Here is a 12,931-nt window from a genome sequence, read left to right as displayed (position 1 = left end):
AGGCGAGTAGGTCTTGGGTCTGCCGTAGGTGGGTAGGGAGGGTGTTCCAGGTCTTGGCGGTGAGGTAGGAGAAGGATCTGCCGCCGGAAGTCGTTCTTTGCATGGGGGGGACAGCGGCGAGGGCGAGGCTGTCGTAGCGGAGCTGGCGGGTGGGGGTGTGGAAGCTGAGTCTGCTGTTCATGTAGGCTGGTCCGGCGTTGTGGAGTGCTTTGTGAGCGTGGGTGAGGGGCTTGACGGTGATCCTCTTGTCGACGGGGAGCCAGTGTAGGTCTCTCAGGTGGGGGGTGATGTGGCTGTGGCGGGGGATGTTGACGATCAGTCAGCCGGAGGCATTTTGAATGCGTTGTAGTCATCGTAGGTGTTTGGCTGGAATTCCTACGTAGAGTGCGTTGCCACAGTCCAATCTGCTTCTGACAAGGGCATGTGTCACCGTTCTTCTTGTTTCAGTAGGGATCCACTTGTAGATCCTGCAGAGCATACGGAGGGTGTTGTAGCAGGAGGAGGAGACGGCGTTGACCTGCTTAAACATGGAGAGAGAGGAGTTGAGGATAAATACTAGGTTGCGTGCATGGTCAGTGGGTGTCGGTGCTGTTCCCAGTGTGGTCGGCCACCAGGATTCATCCCAGGCTGAGGGGGTGGGTCCGAGGATGAGGACCTCCGTCTTGCCCAAGTTCAGCTTCAGACGGCTGCTCCTCATCCAGTCGGCGACGGCCTTCATTCCTTCGTGGAGGTTGGTTTTGGCGGTGTGTGGGTCCTTGGTGAGGGAGAGGATGAGCTGGGTGTCGTCGGCGTGTGAGATGATATTGAGGTCGTGATGGCAGGCCACTTGTGCGAGGGGGGCCATGTAGATGTTGAACAGCGTCAGGCTGAGGGATGAGCCCTGGGGGACGCCGCGATTATGTTGGTGGCTTAGGATCGGAAGGGTGGGAGGCAGACGCACTGGGTTCTGCCGGAGAGGAGGGACGTGGTCCAGTCAAGGGCCTTCTCTTGGATTCCGGCTTCTAGGAGGCGTGTCTTTAGAGTGTGATGGCAGACCGCGCTGAAGGCGGCTGACAGGTCCAGGAGGATGAGGGCTGATGTTTCACCATTGTCTAGTTGGCGCCTGATGTCGTCTGTGGCGGCGATGAGGGCAGTCTCGTTGCTGTGGTTTCGTCTGAATGCGGACTGGGATGGGTCCAAGATGTTGTCTTCAAGGTGGCAGGCCAATTGCATGTTGACAATTTTCTCGATGACCTTCACCGGGAACGGGAGCAGGGAGCTGGGCCGGAAGTTCTTGAGGTCCATGGGGTCCGCCTTGGGCTTCTTGAGGTGGGTGTTGATTTCCGCGTGCTTCCAGCTTTCCAGGAATGTCGCTGTTTCGAAGGAGATGTTGATGACCTTCCGTAGTTGGGGTGCGATGGCTGCATCTGCTTTGTTGAATACGTGCTGGGTCTGACGGAGATCTTGAGTGAATGGAGTTCATGACCTTGCGTGTCTCGTTGTCGTTGACGTTGGACCAGGAGGTCAGGCGGTTGGCGCTGGTGGTGTTCACAGGGTAGGTGGAGTCTGGCGTAGTCGGGCCGGTCGTGGCGTTTAAACTGTCGTGGATGTCAGCGATCTTGCGGTGGAAGAAGATGGCCAGTGAGTCGCACAGTTCTTGTGATGGTGGGATGTCGTTGGTGTTGGCGCTGGGGTTGGAGAGTTCCTTTACGATGCCGAAGAGCTCTTTGCTGTTGTGTGCGTTGTTATCCAGGTGGTCTTTGAAGGAGGATCTCTTGGCTGATCTGATGAGGTGGTGATGTCTGCGGGTGGCTGGGATCTGACCTTTTAATAATAACTAGTCTTGCAAGTGCAACGGAAATATGTATGAGACCATCAAAGCCTCATAACTTGGTTATATCTGCAGTTTCCTGATATCACGACTCTGAACCCCACGTGGCCCCCTGGCTGGGGGGGTTCACGCTGTTTGACTGCAGTTAGTAAGGGAGGGACAGGTGAATCCGCTGTGTGGCTGCGAGGGAGGCAGGGGAGCTCACAGTTCTCAGTGGTCATCTCAATAACACAATGTTGACAAGTTCCATCTATTTAATTCTGTGTTTAAATATACAAAACCAGGAAAGTAGCCACCTATGGGGCAGCGAGCCCAGTGGCATCGGGACCCTGAGGTCTGAGGGGTACACTGCACCCCAACGATGTCTCTCTCTTTCACTACCTACTAAGTGCGCGGGGGGGCATAGGGTATGCTAGCCACAGCATATTAGAAAAGGAAAGCTCCTGCCAGCTATCGGATGCCCACCCCCTTCATTGGCACAGGGGCGGGCCCCCAAGAGTGGACACCTCACAGGGAAAGCCAGGATGGGTTCCACAGCGGTATTCGTACAAGCGCCTTGAGACCCTTGCGGGTGAGTAGTGCGCTCGGCTATACAAGTATCAATTTACACAGCGGGGTCAGTGCAGTGACCGCTCGCGCTGCGGGTCACAGCACAGATTAGATTTGCCTTTCAGTTTCAGTCTGACTGCTGAAATGTTGTTTTCCCACGTCCCTGGCACAAGGGTGCGTGGAGAATGTTGGCAGAGACCCGGGGACCTCTCTCCCTTTCACTTTCAAGATGAGGACCCCAGAAATCCCCCTGAGCGTCCAGCCGGTGTTGTAACTAGATGTGCTCCCCCGTCGGTTTGTGCCTCCCCTACGTCAGAGAGAAACTTAGAAATACAGCTGCTACCTGTATGTCGGTGCCTGCCCGTCTGTCTATGCCCCCCCCCACCCCTAAAGCACCGCAGATATTTCTGTTTTTGCCTTCCCGAAAACTGTTAGGCATGCATGAAGAGGCTCAGAAATACTGGTTTGAGCAATATGTTTTAATCTATTTTTGTAACATAACATATGCAGATCTGAAAGGAAAATGTTTGTTTTCACTAACTCTTTGAGTTTCAAGTATTCAAATTTGGGCACAAGAAGCTTTTTTTGTTCCGGGGCCGGGCCTGAGGTTACAGACATCAGCAGGTGTGTGTGTGCCTGGAAGCTGCAGACGGCGGGCTGAGGCACTTGACGGGGTGGGGGAGGGGGTGGGGGGGGGGGGGCGGTGTGTGTGTGTGTGGGGGGGCTCGGGAGCAGGGGTCGGGGCCGGGCATTTCTTCCAATGGATTTTCCCCTAAGAGTGAAGTGTGTGCCAAGTCAGTGAGTGGCCAAGGTGGGAGGGGGGGCGGGGGGGAGGCGTGGGGCGGACGGGCCGAGGCCCGCGCTGCAGCACACGCCCCCCCACCCCCCCAGAGCAGTTAAAAGGCGGCCTGTGGAGCGGGGGCTTCAGAGCCCCTGGCGAGTGAGCTGAGACCCAGCACCCCCTGCACAGCGAGACGACCCACCTGTCCCAGCCGGCACCATGGCGGAGCAAGCTGACCCCGAACCAAGTGAGTGTGGGATGTGGGGGCAGGGGCCATGTGCCTGGGGCCCCAGAGAGCGCGGAGCCCCAGAGAGCCCGGAGCCCTCCTTAAACATATTTCTTCTTCTTATTATTTATCCCTATTTATTTTGTTTTCATAATAAATGGAGTCGTACAATGGTGTGTTTCTCCGTTTATTTAACTGATACATACACATTCATACTTTGCCAGCTGTCGCGTTGTAGCAAATGTAGCCAAAGCTTACACCCACAGGTAAATACCAGTGTTGTAATACACATACTTGCTAGCACATGCCTGTATTTAGGGAAATCGGAACCTGTTTTCTAACCTCCCGCGCAGTCTGTCTGCTCAGCGGTTGTCCTGGAAATCACGAAGTGCAGAATGGAGCCACCACAAGAAGAACAATTTTGCATATTTTTCTGCTTTTAAAAATAAATACCAACAGGAAACACATAGTTTTCTGTCTGCATCTCTCTGTACACATCAGTAAAAACGGAAACATGGAAGCCGTAGTTATATTCTAGCAATGAAAGGCAGGCACCGAGCACTCGTTGTTCTGGAGGTGTTCCATTGCTGTTTCATGTGGCGGCTCTAGTTATGAGTATCCAGCCTTCTTCAGGATGACCCGTGCTGGCCTCAGGATAGTGAGTCGAGAGCTGGCTGCCTCAGTCTGGGTCTGCAACCGACCCTCACTGAGACCTGAGAGAGCTGGCAGCAATATTTGGGCTGTTGCCTTGTTCTGCCTCTTGCGCTGTTCTCTGGCTTTCAATTGTGGGTTTTTCGCTTGCTGTGAGTCTTTGACTGTTCTCTGGCTGTGAGTCTTGGGCTGTTCTCGGGCTGCGAGTGCTTCTGGGGCGGTTCTCTGGATGTGAGTCGTGTTCTGTTCTCTGACCCTGAGTCTTTGATTGTTCGCTGACCATGAGTCTTGGAGTGTTCTCGGGCTGTGAGTCTTGAGCTGTTCTCTGGCTGTGAGTCGTGTTCTGTTCTCTGACCCTGAGTCTTGGGCTGTTCTCTGGCTGTGAGTCTAGAGCTGTTCTCTGGCTGTGAGTCTTGGACTGTTCTCTGGCTGTGAGTCTAGAGCTGTTCTCTGGCTGTGAGTCTTGGACTGTTCTCTGGCTGTGAGTCTTGGGCTGTTCTCTGGCTGTGAGGCTTGGACTGTTCTCTGGCTTTGAGTCTTGGACTGTTCTTTGGTTGTGAGTCTTGAGCTGTTCTCTGGTTGTGAGACTTGGACTGTTCTCTGGCTGTGAGTCTTGGATTGTTCTCTGGCTGTGAGTCTTGAGCTGTTCTCTGGCTGTGAGTCGTGTTCTGTTCTCTGACCCTGAGTCTTGGGCTGTTCTCTGGCTGTGAGTCTAGAGCTGTTCTCTGGCTGTGAGTCTTGAGCTGTTCTCTGGCTGTGAGTCTTGAGCTGTTCTCTGGTTGTGAGACTTGGACTGTTCTCTGGCTGTGAGTCTTGGATTGTTCTCTGGCTGTGAGTCTTGAGCTGTTCTCTGGCTGTGAGTCGTGTTCTGTTCTCTGACCCTGAGTCTTGGGCTGTTCTCTGGCTGTGAGTCGTGTTCTGTTCTCTGACCCTGAGTCTTGGGCTGTTCTCTGGCTGTGAGTCTAGAGCTGTTCTCTGGCTGTGAGTCTTGAGCTGTTCTCTGGCTGTGAGGCTTGGACTGTTCTCTGGCCATGAGTCTTGGACTGTTCTCTGGCTGTGAGTCTTGAGCTGTTCTCTGGCTGTGAGTCTTGAGCTGTTCTCTGGTTGTGAGACTTGGACTGTTCTCTGGCTGTGAGTCTTGGATTGTTCTCTGGCTGTGAGTCTTGAGCTGTTCTCTGGCTGTGAGTCTTTTGGTCTTCCCAGCCAGTGAACCTTGAGCTGTTCCCGGGCTGTAAGTCTTTTGCTGTTCCCTGCTGTGAGTCTTGGGTTGTTACCTAGCTCTAAAACTTGGGCTGTTTCCTGACTGTGAGTCTTGGGTTTAATGCTTAATTTAAGCTGGTGCTTCCGGTGCTCGGCAGCTGCACTTAATTGCCGGCACTGGCCCTTAATTGCCAGAACCTGCACTTATGACAGCTGCCGCATGTTGGTGGTGCCGATTATGTAATTCAAAGATGAGCAGAAAAAAGGTTGTTTGTTAATTGTTGTTTTTTTAAAAAAACGATTTTCCCTTTCTGTGATTTCTGTCTTTGCCTGTGGTTGTTACTGTTTAAAAATTGTAGTTTTAACCAGCCTGTGATTAGATGTTTTATCACCTATTTTGTGTTTTAAACTTGTGTTTTTTCCAGCCCATGATTGCTTCCATTTAACGTGTTGAATTGTGGGATTTGCAGTCCAAACTCTGTCGTTTTTCCCTCTCTTTGCTGATGACTTTCAGTTTTCCCTCCAAATTTCTCCTTTGCTCTGTGCTAAGACCTGTATGTTAAATCAGTGCACCCCCAGCCACCATTTTTTGTTCACAAGCCAGTGAAACCAACACCCTTAAATCCCCCCCCCCCCCCCAGCAACAGGGATATTCTACATCAGAGGGTGCTTCTGTGAGCTGTTTAAACTGTGTTTACTAGGGACTGTGCACTTCGTTTTTTGGCCAGTAGAGGGGGTAAAGTTTTATTCATACAGTATTGTTGAATATATGACACTACTTAGCATGCCATTTCTTCGCATGTAGTGTGATGTTTTTACATCGCATCTACCATTACTCAGCATATTTTTAATTAGCAAACCATTACTCCGCAAATGCATTTGGAAAATAAGAAACTGCTTTTACTGCGCAGTTAATTACTTCGCAGACCACTACTCCGAAAATATGTACCATTTAAAAAAAAAAATAAAGTAACCTAACCCCTGAGACGGGATTACAGGGAAATAGGGGTTTGGGTGGGGGAGTATTTTTAAATATATTTTTAATAATAATAGTCGGTTATTAAATTTAATACACATCTTTTTTTCACAATGTTTATTTTCTTTTAATAAACACCCAAACACTTTGAAAGGTTTAAAATTATTTTTGTAACTTTTAATAAATAAATAAACACCCCTGCACTTCGCAAAATACAAATGGCAAATACACTACACTACACAAACGTTTCAACACTACTCTAATCCCTTCAACACTACCTTTAGCACAACCCTACCCTGTGCCACAGTCCTGCCCCTACACGCCAACTTTTCCCTAAATGTCCCCCTGACACCACCCTAACCCCTAAAACACTACCCTACACTACATAACCCCTACTCCCAGTCCGTTCCCTACACTCAAACACTACCCTACACGACCCCCTGACACTACCCTAAACCCTAAAACACTACCCTACACTACACAAACACTACAACACTACCCAAAACCCTATAACTCTTCACCCAGTATGACACTACCCCCAGTCCGTCCCCTACACTGATACACTACCCTACACGATCCCCTTACGCTACCCTAAACCCTAAAACACTACACTACACACTACACTACACAAACACTACAACACTACCCTAAACCCTAAATTACTACCCCATCACGAACCTATCCCTACTACCAGTCTGTCCCCTACACTAAAACACTACCCTACACAACCCTCCGAAACTACCCTAAACACAAAAAAACTACCCTACACTACACAAACACTACAACACTACCCTAAACCTTAAATCACTACCCCCAGCACGACCCTACCCCTACTACCAGTCCGTCTCCTATACTTAAACACTACCCTACACAACCCTCTGACACTACCCTAAACCCTCAAATACTACCACACACTACACAAACATTACAAACACTACCCTAAAACACAACCCCCTGCACTACACTAAAGCTAAAAAACTACTAGTCAAACACCCTTAAAAAAATACACACTCCCACTTACCTCTCTCCCATTTGCACGTCCCGTCGAAGTAAAATAATGCGGAGTAATAGCATTTGCGAGGTAACAGAATGCTATGTAAAAACATGCGAAGTAAAAGAAACGCAACCTAAAAAATAGCAGTTCGTAGAAATGCCCGCGTAGTAATGGTGTGTTGCCAGTATTGTTAGATTTCAAGTTAGTGAGGCCTTTACCTGCAGAAGTCCAAAGTGTGGATTGAGCCTGTCTGTCTCCTAGGAGATTCTGAACAGGAAAAGCTGGTCCCCAGCCCTCCCCCCCAGGCCAGCAGAGCCAGGACTGGGGATTGGCTATTCAGCTACCAGGCAACTCTGAGTCGTCCCCTCACACTAGCCCAGGCCCCTTAAGGCCTTGCTGGGTGCACCCCAAATCATTCTCCTCCTTCTCTCCTCCTTCTTGTGAGTTGCAGCCTCCTTGTGCCCCAGATTGCAGTGAGCAGAGTCTAGGAAGTGGTAAGGAGACAGACTAGTGCTGTCTCTTCCCAAGACGAAAGTTTAAAAAAAAAACGATTTTCCCTTTCTGTGATTTCTGTCTTTGCCTGTGGCTGTTACAGTTTAAAAATTGTAGTATTAACCTGCCTGTAATTGGATATTTTATCACCTATTTTGTGTTTTAAACTTGTGTTTTTTCCTGCCCATGATTGCTTCCATTTAACGTGTTGAAATGTGGGATTTGCAGTCCAAACTCTGTCGTTTTTCCCTCTCTTTGCTGATGACTTTCAGTTTTCCCTCCAAATTTCTCCTTTGCTCTGTGCTAAGACCTGTATGTTAAAACAGTGCACCCCCAGCCACCATTTTGTGTTCATAAGTCAGTGAAACCAGCCCCCCTTCCCCCCTAGCAACAGGGATATTCTACATCAGAGGGTGCTTCTGTGGGCTGTGTTGACTAGGGACTGTGCACTTCGTTTTTTGGCCAGTTAAGGGAGTAAAGTTTTATTCAAACAGTATTGTTAGATTTCGAGTTAGTGAGGCCTTTACCTGCAGAAGTCCAAAGTGTGGATTGAGCCTGGCTGTCTCCTAGGAGATTCCGAACAGGAAAACCAGCTTCCAACTCCCTGGCCAGCAAACCTTGTCTGAGGTCGCTGGGACCTTATATGGTCTGATATTGTGTGGTACATGTGTACACTGATTGGTGGTTGTATCTGATGTTTCTATTGGATTATGGTTAGTGTCCTCATTGGTTGGGTATTTGAGTGTTCTGATTGGTTTCTGGGTCTGTGATTCAATCAATGTGGGGTTGGGACTAGGGCTAGGGTTAGGATTTCTATTGAAAGTAGGGACTAGGGTTTCCTGTGTTATTGGTTGTTGGGATTAGGGTGGGACTAGGGCTGGGGTTAGACTTTTAATTGGAAGTAGCGATTAGGGCTTCTGGTGTTATTGGTTGCTGGACTGGTTGTGGGACTAAGAGTAGGGTTAGGCTTTCTATTGGAAGTAGGGATAAGGGCTTCCTGTGCCATTAGTTGCTTGGACTTGGGGTGGGACTACTGGTAGGGCTAGGGCCTCTATTGTACATAGAGATTAGGGTTTTTGAATTGATTGGGTGCTTGGACAAGGGCTAAGATTGGCTGTAAGGTCCTGGTCTCCTATTGGTTCTAGATTTTTAGAGCTAGTGTTGGGATTGGATAGTGTTAGGGCTAGGGCTCCCATTGGCTGACGGGGTCACCTGATTACTAGGGCTATAAAAGACCAGGCTTAGGGTGTCTCAGCCCAGGCGTCGAGGCTAAGGGCGGAGAGGACAAGGGCAGTTGAGCCTGTTCGAGACTGACCAGGGCCAGCTCCAGAAATGCTGCCCAATATACATACCTCCATTATGCATCCATATACTTTCAATGTACTTATGGATCTATATATTTATCACTTTCTTCTAATTTAGCATTTCCAATGCGCTTCCCTATTTCTCAGCATATACTTCGCTCAATATATCCGCCACATCCACTCTCTCATTTAACCCCAAGCCCCATGCCACTACTATGACCCCCAAAATAACCCTTTCTAGACTCTCCTACTCTACCCCTCCTTGCATCATCTTACACCTCTTTTACTATACCGATCCCCCAAAACAAACGTTTCTAAACTCTTCCCTCTTTTCTATCCCTCCCCAACCCTTCTCAATCCAAATAACTGACTAACATATCCACCACTAAAATTACTTTCATGTTTTACCATACTAATTCAACACTAATCCTGATGGGTTCTAGAGTAGCATGCTACTTGCGCTTCAAAACCCGATCAGGGGTAGCAAGCCCTTCACTATCCCGCCACCTATCCTTCTCTACCTAAATAACTGAATAACATATCCACTACTCAAAGTACTTCATATTTTATATACTAATTTTCAACACTAATCCTTTATGAGTTCTGGAGTGGCGTGCTACTCGCCAGAAAAGTGCTTCAACATCCCTCAGGGGTAACAAGTGCTATATGAAGTGCTATATGAATGCAAACCTTTCTTCCCCTTTTATCCCTCCGCTATCCTTCTCACTCCAAATTACTGACTAATATCCACTGTGAGAAGTTGGCCTGATATATGATGTCCACTATTCTAGTGGGCACCCTGTATCAGTCCAAACAACCCTTATGGTGATGGTTGTAAAGTCAACCTTATAGACCAGCTATCCTAGTGGTAGCATGGACAAAGCAGTCTTAGGCTAACACTTTAGAGAGCATGTGAAGCCAATTGTTTTACCAATAACAATCCCTTGAATACCAAATGAAAGGACACCACACAAGGTATATATCAAATATATAAGTATTTATTATTAACACAACCCCTCTGCACTCTTTATGAGGTCAGAGTTCGAGATACAGCACAAGTTACTCAATAAGCATACTATAAGTTGCACAAATAAAATTCTGCTCTAGGGGCCTCACGAACCATATACTAAAGAAGTGGTATAAGAACCACTTCAGGAAAGGTGAGTAGGCCTAGGGCCTAGGAAATCGCTGGCGCTACACTGATCAACCAAAGAACTGGAATTAGGAGACCCACATGATGCGTGTGCCGTGTCTGCACACACAAGCGAGTTACCATAGACTTTCAATGGGAACGTAAAGTTTACAAAGTAGTTGATTTTGGACACTTCCGGTTGGACTACGGGAAAACCCTGTTAAACTAGGACACTTGGATAGTTGTTACCTACGGGAGCACCGGAGTACTCGAGTTACCTCACCCAGCGAAGTCGGGTGCATAGGTGTTCTTTTGTGTCGGGTTTCGTCGTTGAATCCTATGGAGAGCTGCAAGAAGATGCTACAGGCGACCAGGAGGAAGATGTCCGGGTGGATCCAAGGGTGGATCGGAGTCGAGAAGAACCTGAAAGCAGAGGGGACAGAGTCTGGGTCACTAGCCAGTGACTGGGAAGGAACCAGGAAGGAACCAGGCGATGTCGAAATGCAATCAGGTGAGGATGTGAAGCTTGTCTCTGCAGCCACGTGGACCAGGAGGCGTCGGCGATGACCAGGAGCTGGATATGGACTGTCCCACGAAGGATCTCGCTGTTGGCGGCGTCGGTATCCGGTTTGGACCCAACAAGCCGTGGCAGAGGCAACCCACGCAGGAAGGGACGATCGGCTTCTGTTCAGACCAGCAAGGTCTGTGGAGCTTCCCCCTTACTGGAAAGCAGGAGCAAGCCTAGAGCAACCAGGCAAGTGGTGTTGATTCAAAAGGATGTCTTCAGGAGGGCCACTAGCCAACGGGCTAGCAACCGCGAAGACGCGTCGAGGAGAAATGCAGGCACAGGCCCCACTCGGCACTCATGGAGTGTGGAGGGCTGAGCTTCGGTGCACTTACTGCTCGGGGTTGGGGCTTCTCAAACCCCAATGCACAACTTCGAGGACGCCTCAGAAGCTCGTGTCTCTGGTCGGTAGCAGCATTAGTTTGTGGTCCGGGTCTAGAAGACTGACACCAGGAGCATTGAGTGCCTCCCGGAGGAGCTTCACGGTGCATGGAATCATTCCTCCAACATCATTTACGGTGTTGGGGTATGGTTCCAACATGTTTGATACCAAACATGACAGGGTGCGTTACAGCCAGTTTAGAGTTAGCCATTGCATAATGACACATGGCCAATCTATGTATCGGAATGGCTGATGCACTTACAACCCAGGAGAATGGACTCCATGGTTTGTAGGGGTGTCCTGCTCATGCAGGGGCACCCTCACACATAACCAAGCGCCCTGCCTTCAGGATTGAAAGGCCTGCCTTAGGGTTGATTTATAGGTTTTAAGTGCAGTGACCTCCGATATAAGAAAACGTATATCTGTCGTAAGTGGTGCGAGCACCAGCTTAAACAGGCTGCAATGGCAGGCCTGTAGTTACAATTCTTGTGGTTCCCATCAGTGGCATACTACATGCTTCATCCCATGGGGGACCCTTGGGGTACCTATGCCAAGTAGAAGGGAACATCAGTAGCCAATGTGGGTTGTACCTAAGTACTCACCATGCCCCATTTAGGGAAGAAGCACAGAGACGGGGGTACTGATTTGCAGGATCCCAGTCAGAATAGTCAGAAAAACATAATGACACCAGCAAAAAGTGTGGGGGGGGCCATGAAAGCAGCTCTTACTTGCCTACACCAGTGCATAGGCCTTTGCAGTTGGGCTGCCTGAAATATAGTTCCATGTCTGGAACCCCAAATCCCCCCAGGAGCATGGGACGTTGAAGCACGGATAGCGAGACTAATTTCCGAGCGGGTCCCCAGGTAAGCTCAGACTCCAGGCTCCGCAATGACCGAAAAATTGGCCTGGGAGTTACCAATGGCAGAGTCGCAAAGAAATATAGGAGCCACAGGAGAATTAGCATCTTTGTCACAGAGGCCCTGCCCATGGGTTAGAGGGGCAACTGCATCCAACAATGCATGGACTGGTTAATCAAGGCCAAGGCCCTACTATACGTATACATTTGCCTTGAGGTAATGAAAGTGTCAAAGCTCCAGGGGAGGTGCTCCAGCTCTTCTCTGGGTTCCGGTGCTAAGCAGCGCAGAGGAAACATGCGAGACTTATCCCAGTTGACCCTGAGGCCTGTCATCGACCCAAAAAGATCAAGCAGGTCATAAAGGGATGGTTGTGATTGAACAGGATCCCTAAGGTACACCAACACATTATCTGTTTACAAAGATATCATATGCCAATCTGGTCCCACCCTAACACACCCAAAAGAGCCTCTAACACACAGCATGGCAGCGAGTAGTTCCATGGCAAGTGAGAATATCACCGGGGATAGGGAACACCCTTGGCGAGTCCCTCTGGCTACAGGAAAAGACCACGAGATCTGCATGCCGGTGCAGACCCGTGCCATACTCACTCACACATACCGTCACTTATATTCAATCAATCAATCAATCAATCATGGACATTTATATAGCGCACTACTTACCCGGAGGGTCTCAAGGCGCTTGGGGGGGGGGGTGCTGCTACTGCTCGAACAGCCAGGTCTTGAGCTTCTTCCTGAAGGAAAGGTGGTCTTGGGTCAGGCGCAGGTCGGTCGGGAGGGAGTTCCAGGTCTTGGCGGCCAGGTGGGAGAAGGACCTTCCTCCTGTTGTCGATCTTCGGATGCGGGGTACGGCGGCGAGGGCGTGACTGGCTGATCGGAGGTGGCGTTTGGGAGCGTAGAAGTTGATGCGGTTGTTGAGGTAGCTCGGGCCTTGGTCGTGTAGGGCTTTGTGTGCGTGGGTGAGGAGACGGAAGGTGATTCTTTTGTTGACGGGG

At 49.6% G+C, this 12,931-nt stretch overlaps 1 protein-coding gene across 2 annotated transcripts in view; it reads left to right on the top strand.

Annotated features, from left to right (window-relative positions):
- The first annotated feature begins 3,248 nt into the window (after positions 1 to 3,248).
- Positions 3,249 to 12,931, top strand: part of LOC144822091 (indian hedgehog protein-like) — a 55,530-nt gene continuing 45,847 nt past the window's right edge. The window contains exon 1 of one of the 2 annotated variants that reach the window (XM_078679213.1): positions 3,249 to 3,387. In XM_078679213.1, the coding sequence (XP_078535339.1) occupies positions 3,360 to 3,387 (28 nt within the window). In that variant the 5' untranslated portion in view covers positions 3,249 to 3,359. The remainder of the gene's footprint in view (positions 3,388 to 12,931) is intronic. The other variant, XM_078679212.1, reaches the window with a different exon arrangement.

This window comes from Lissotriton helveticus, chromosome 3_1 (assembly GCF_964261635.1).
Source record: "Lissotriton helveticus chromosome 3_1, aLisHel1.1, whole genome shotgun sequence".
Taxonomy (NCBI): domain Eukaryota; kingdom Metazoa; phylum Chordata; class Amphibia; order Caudata; family Salamandridae; genus Lissotriton; species Lissotriton helveticus.
Note: the sequence above shows the minus strand (reverse complement) of the source record. Positions and strands in the feature narration are given on the sequence as shown.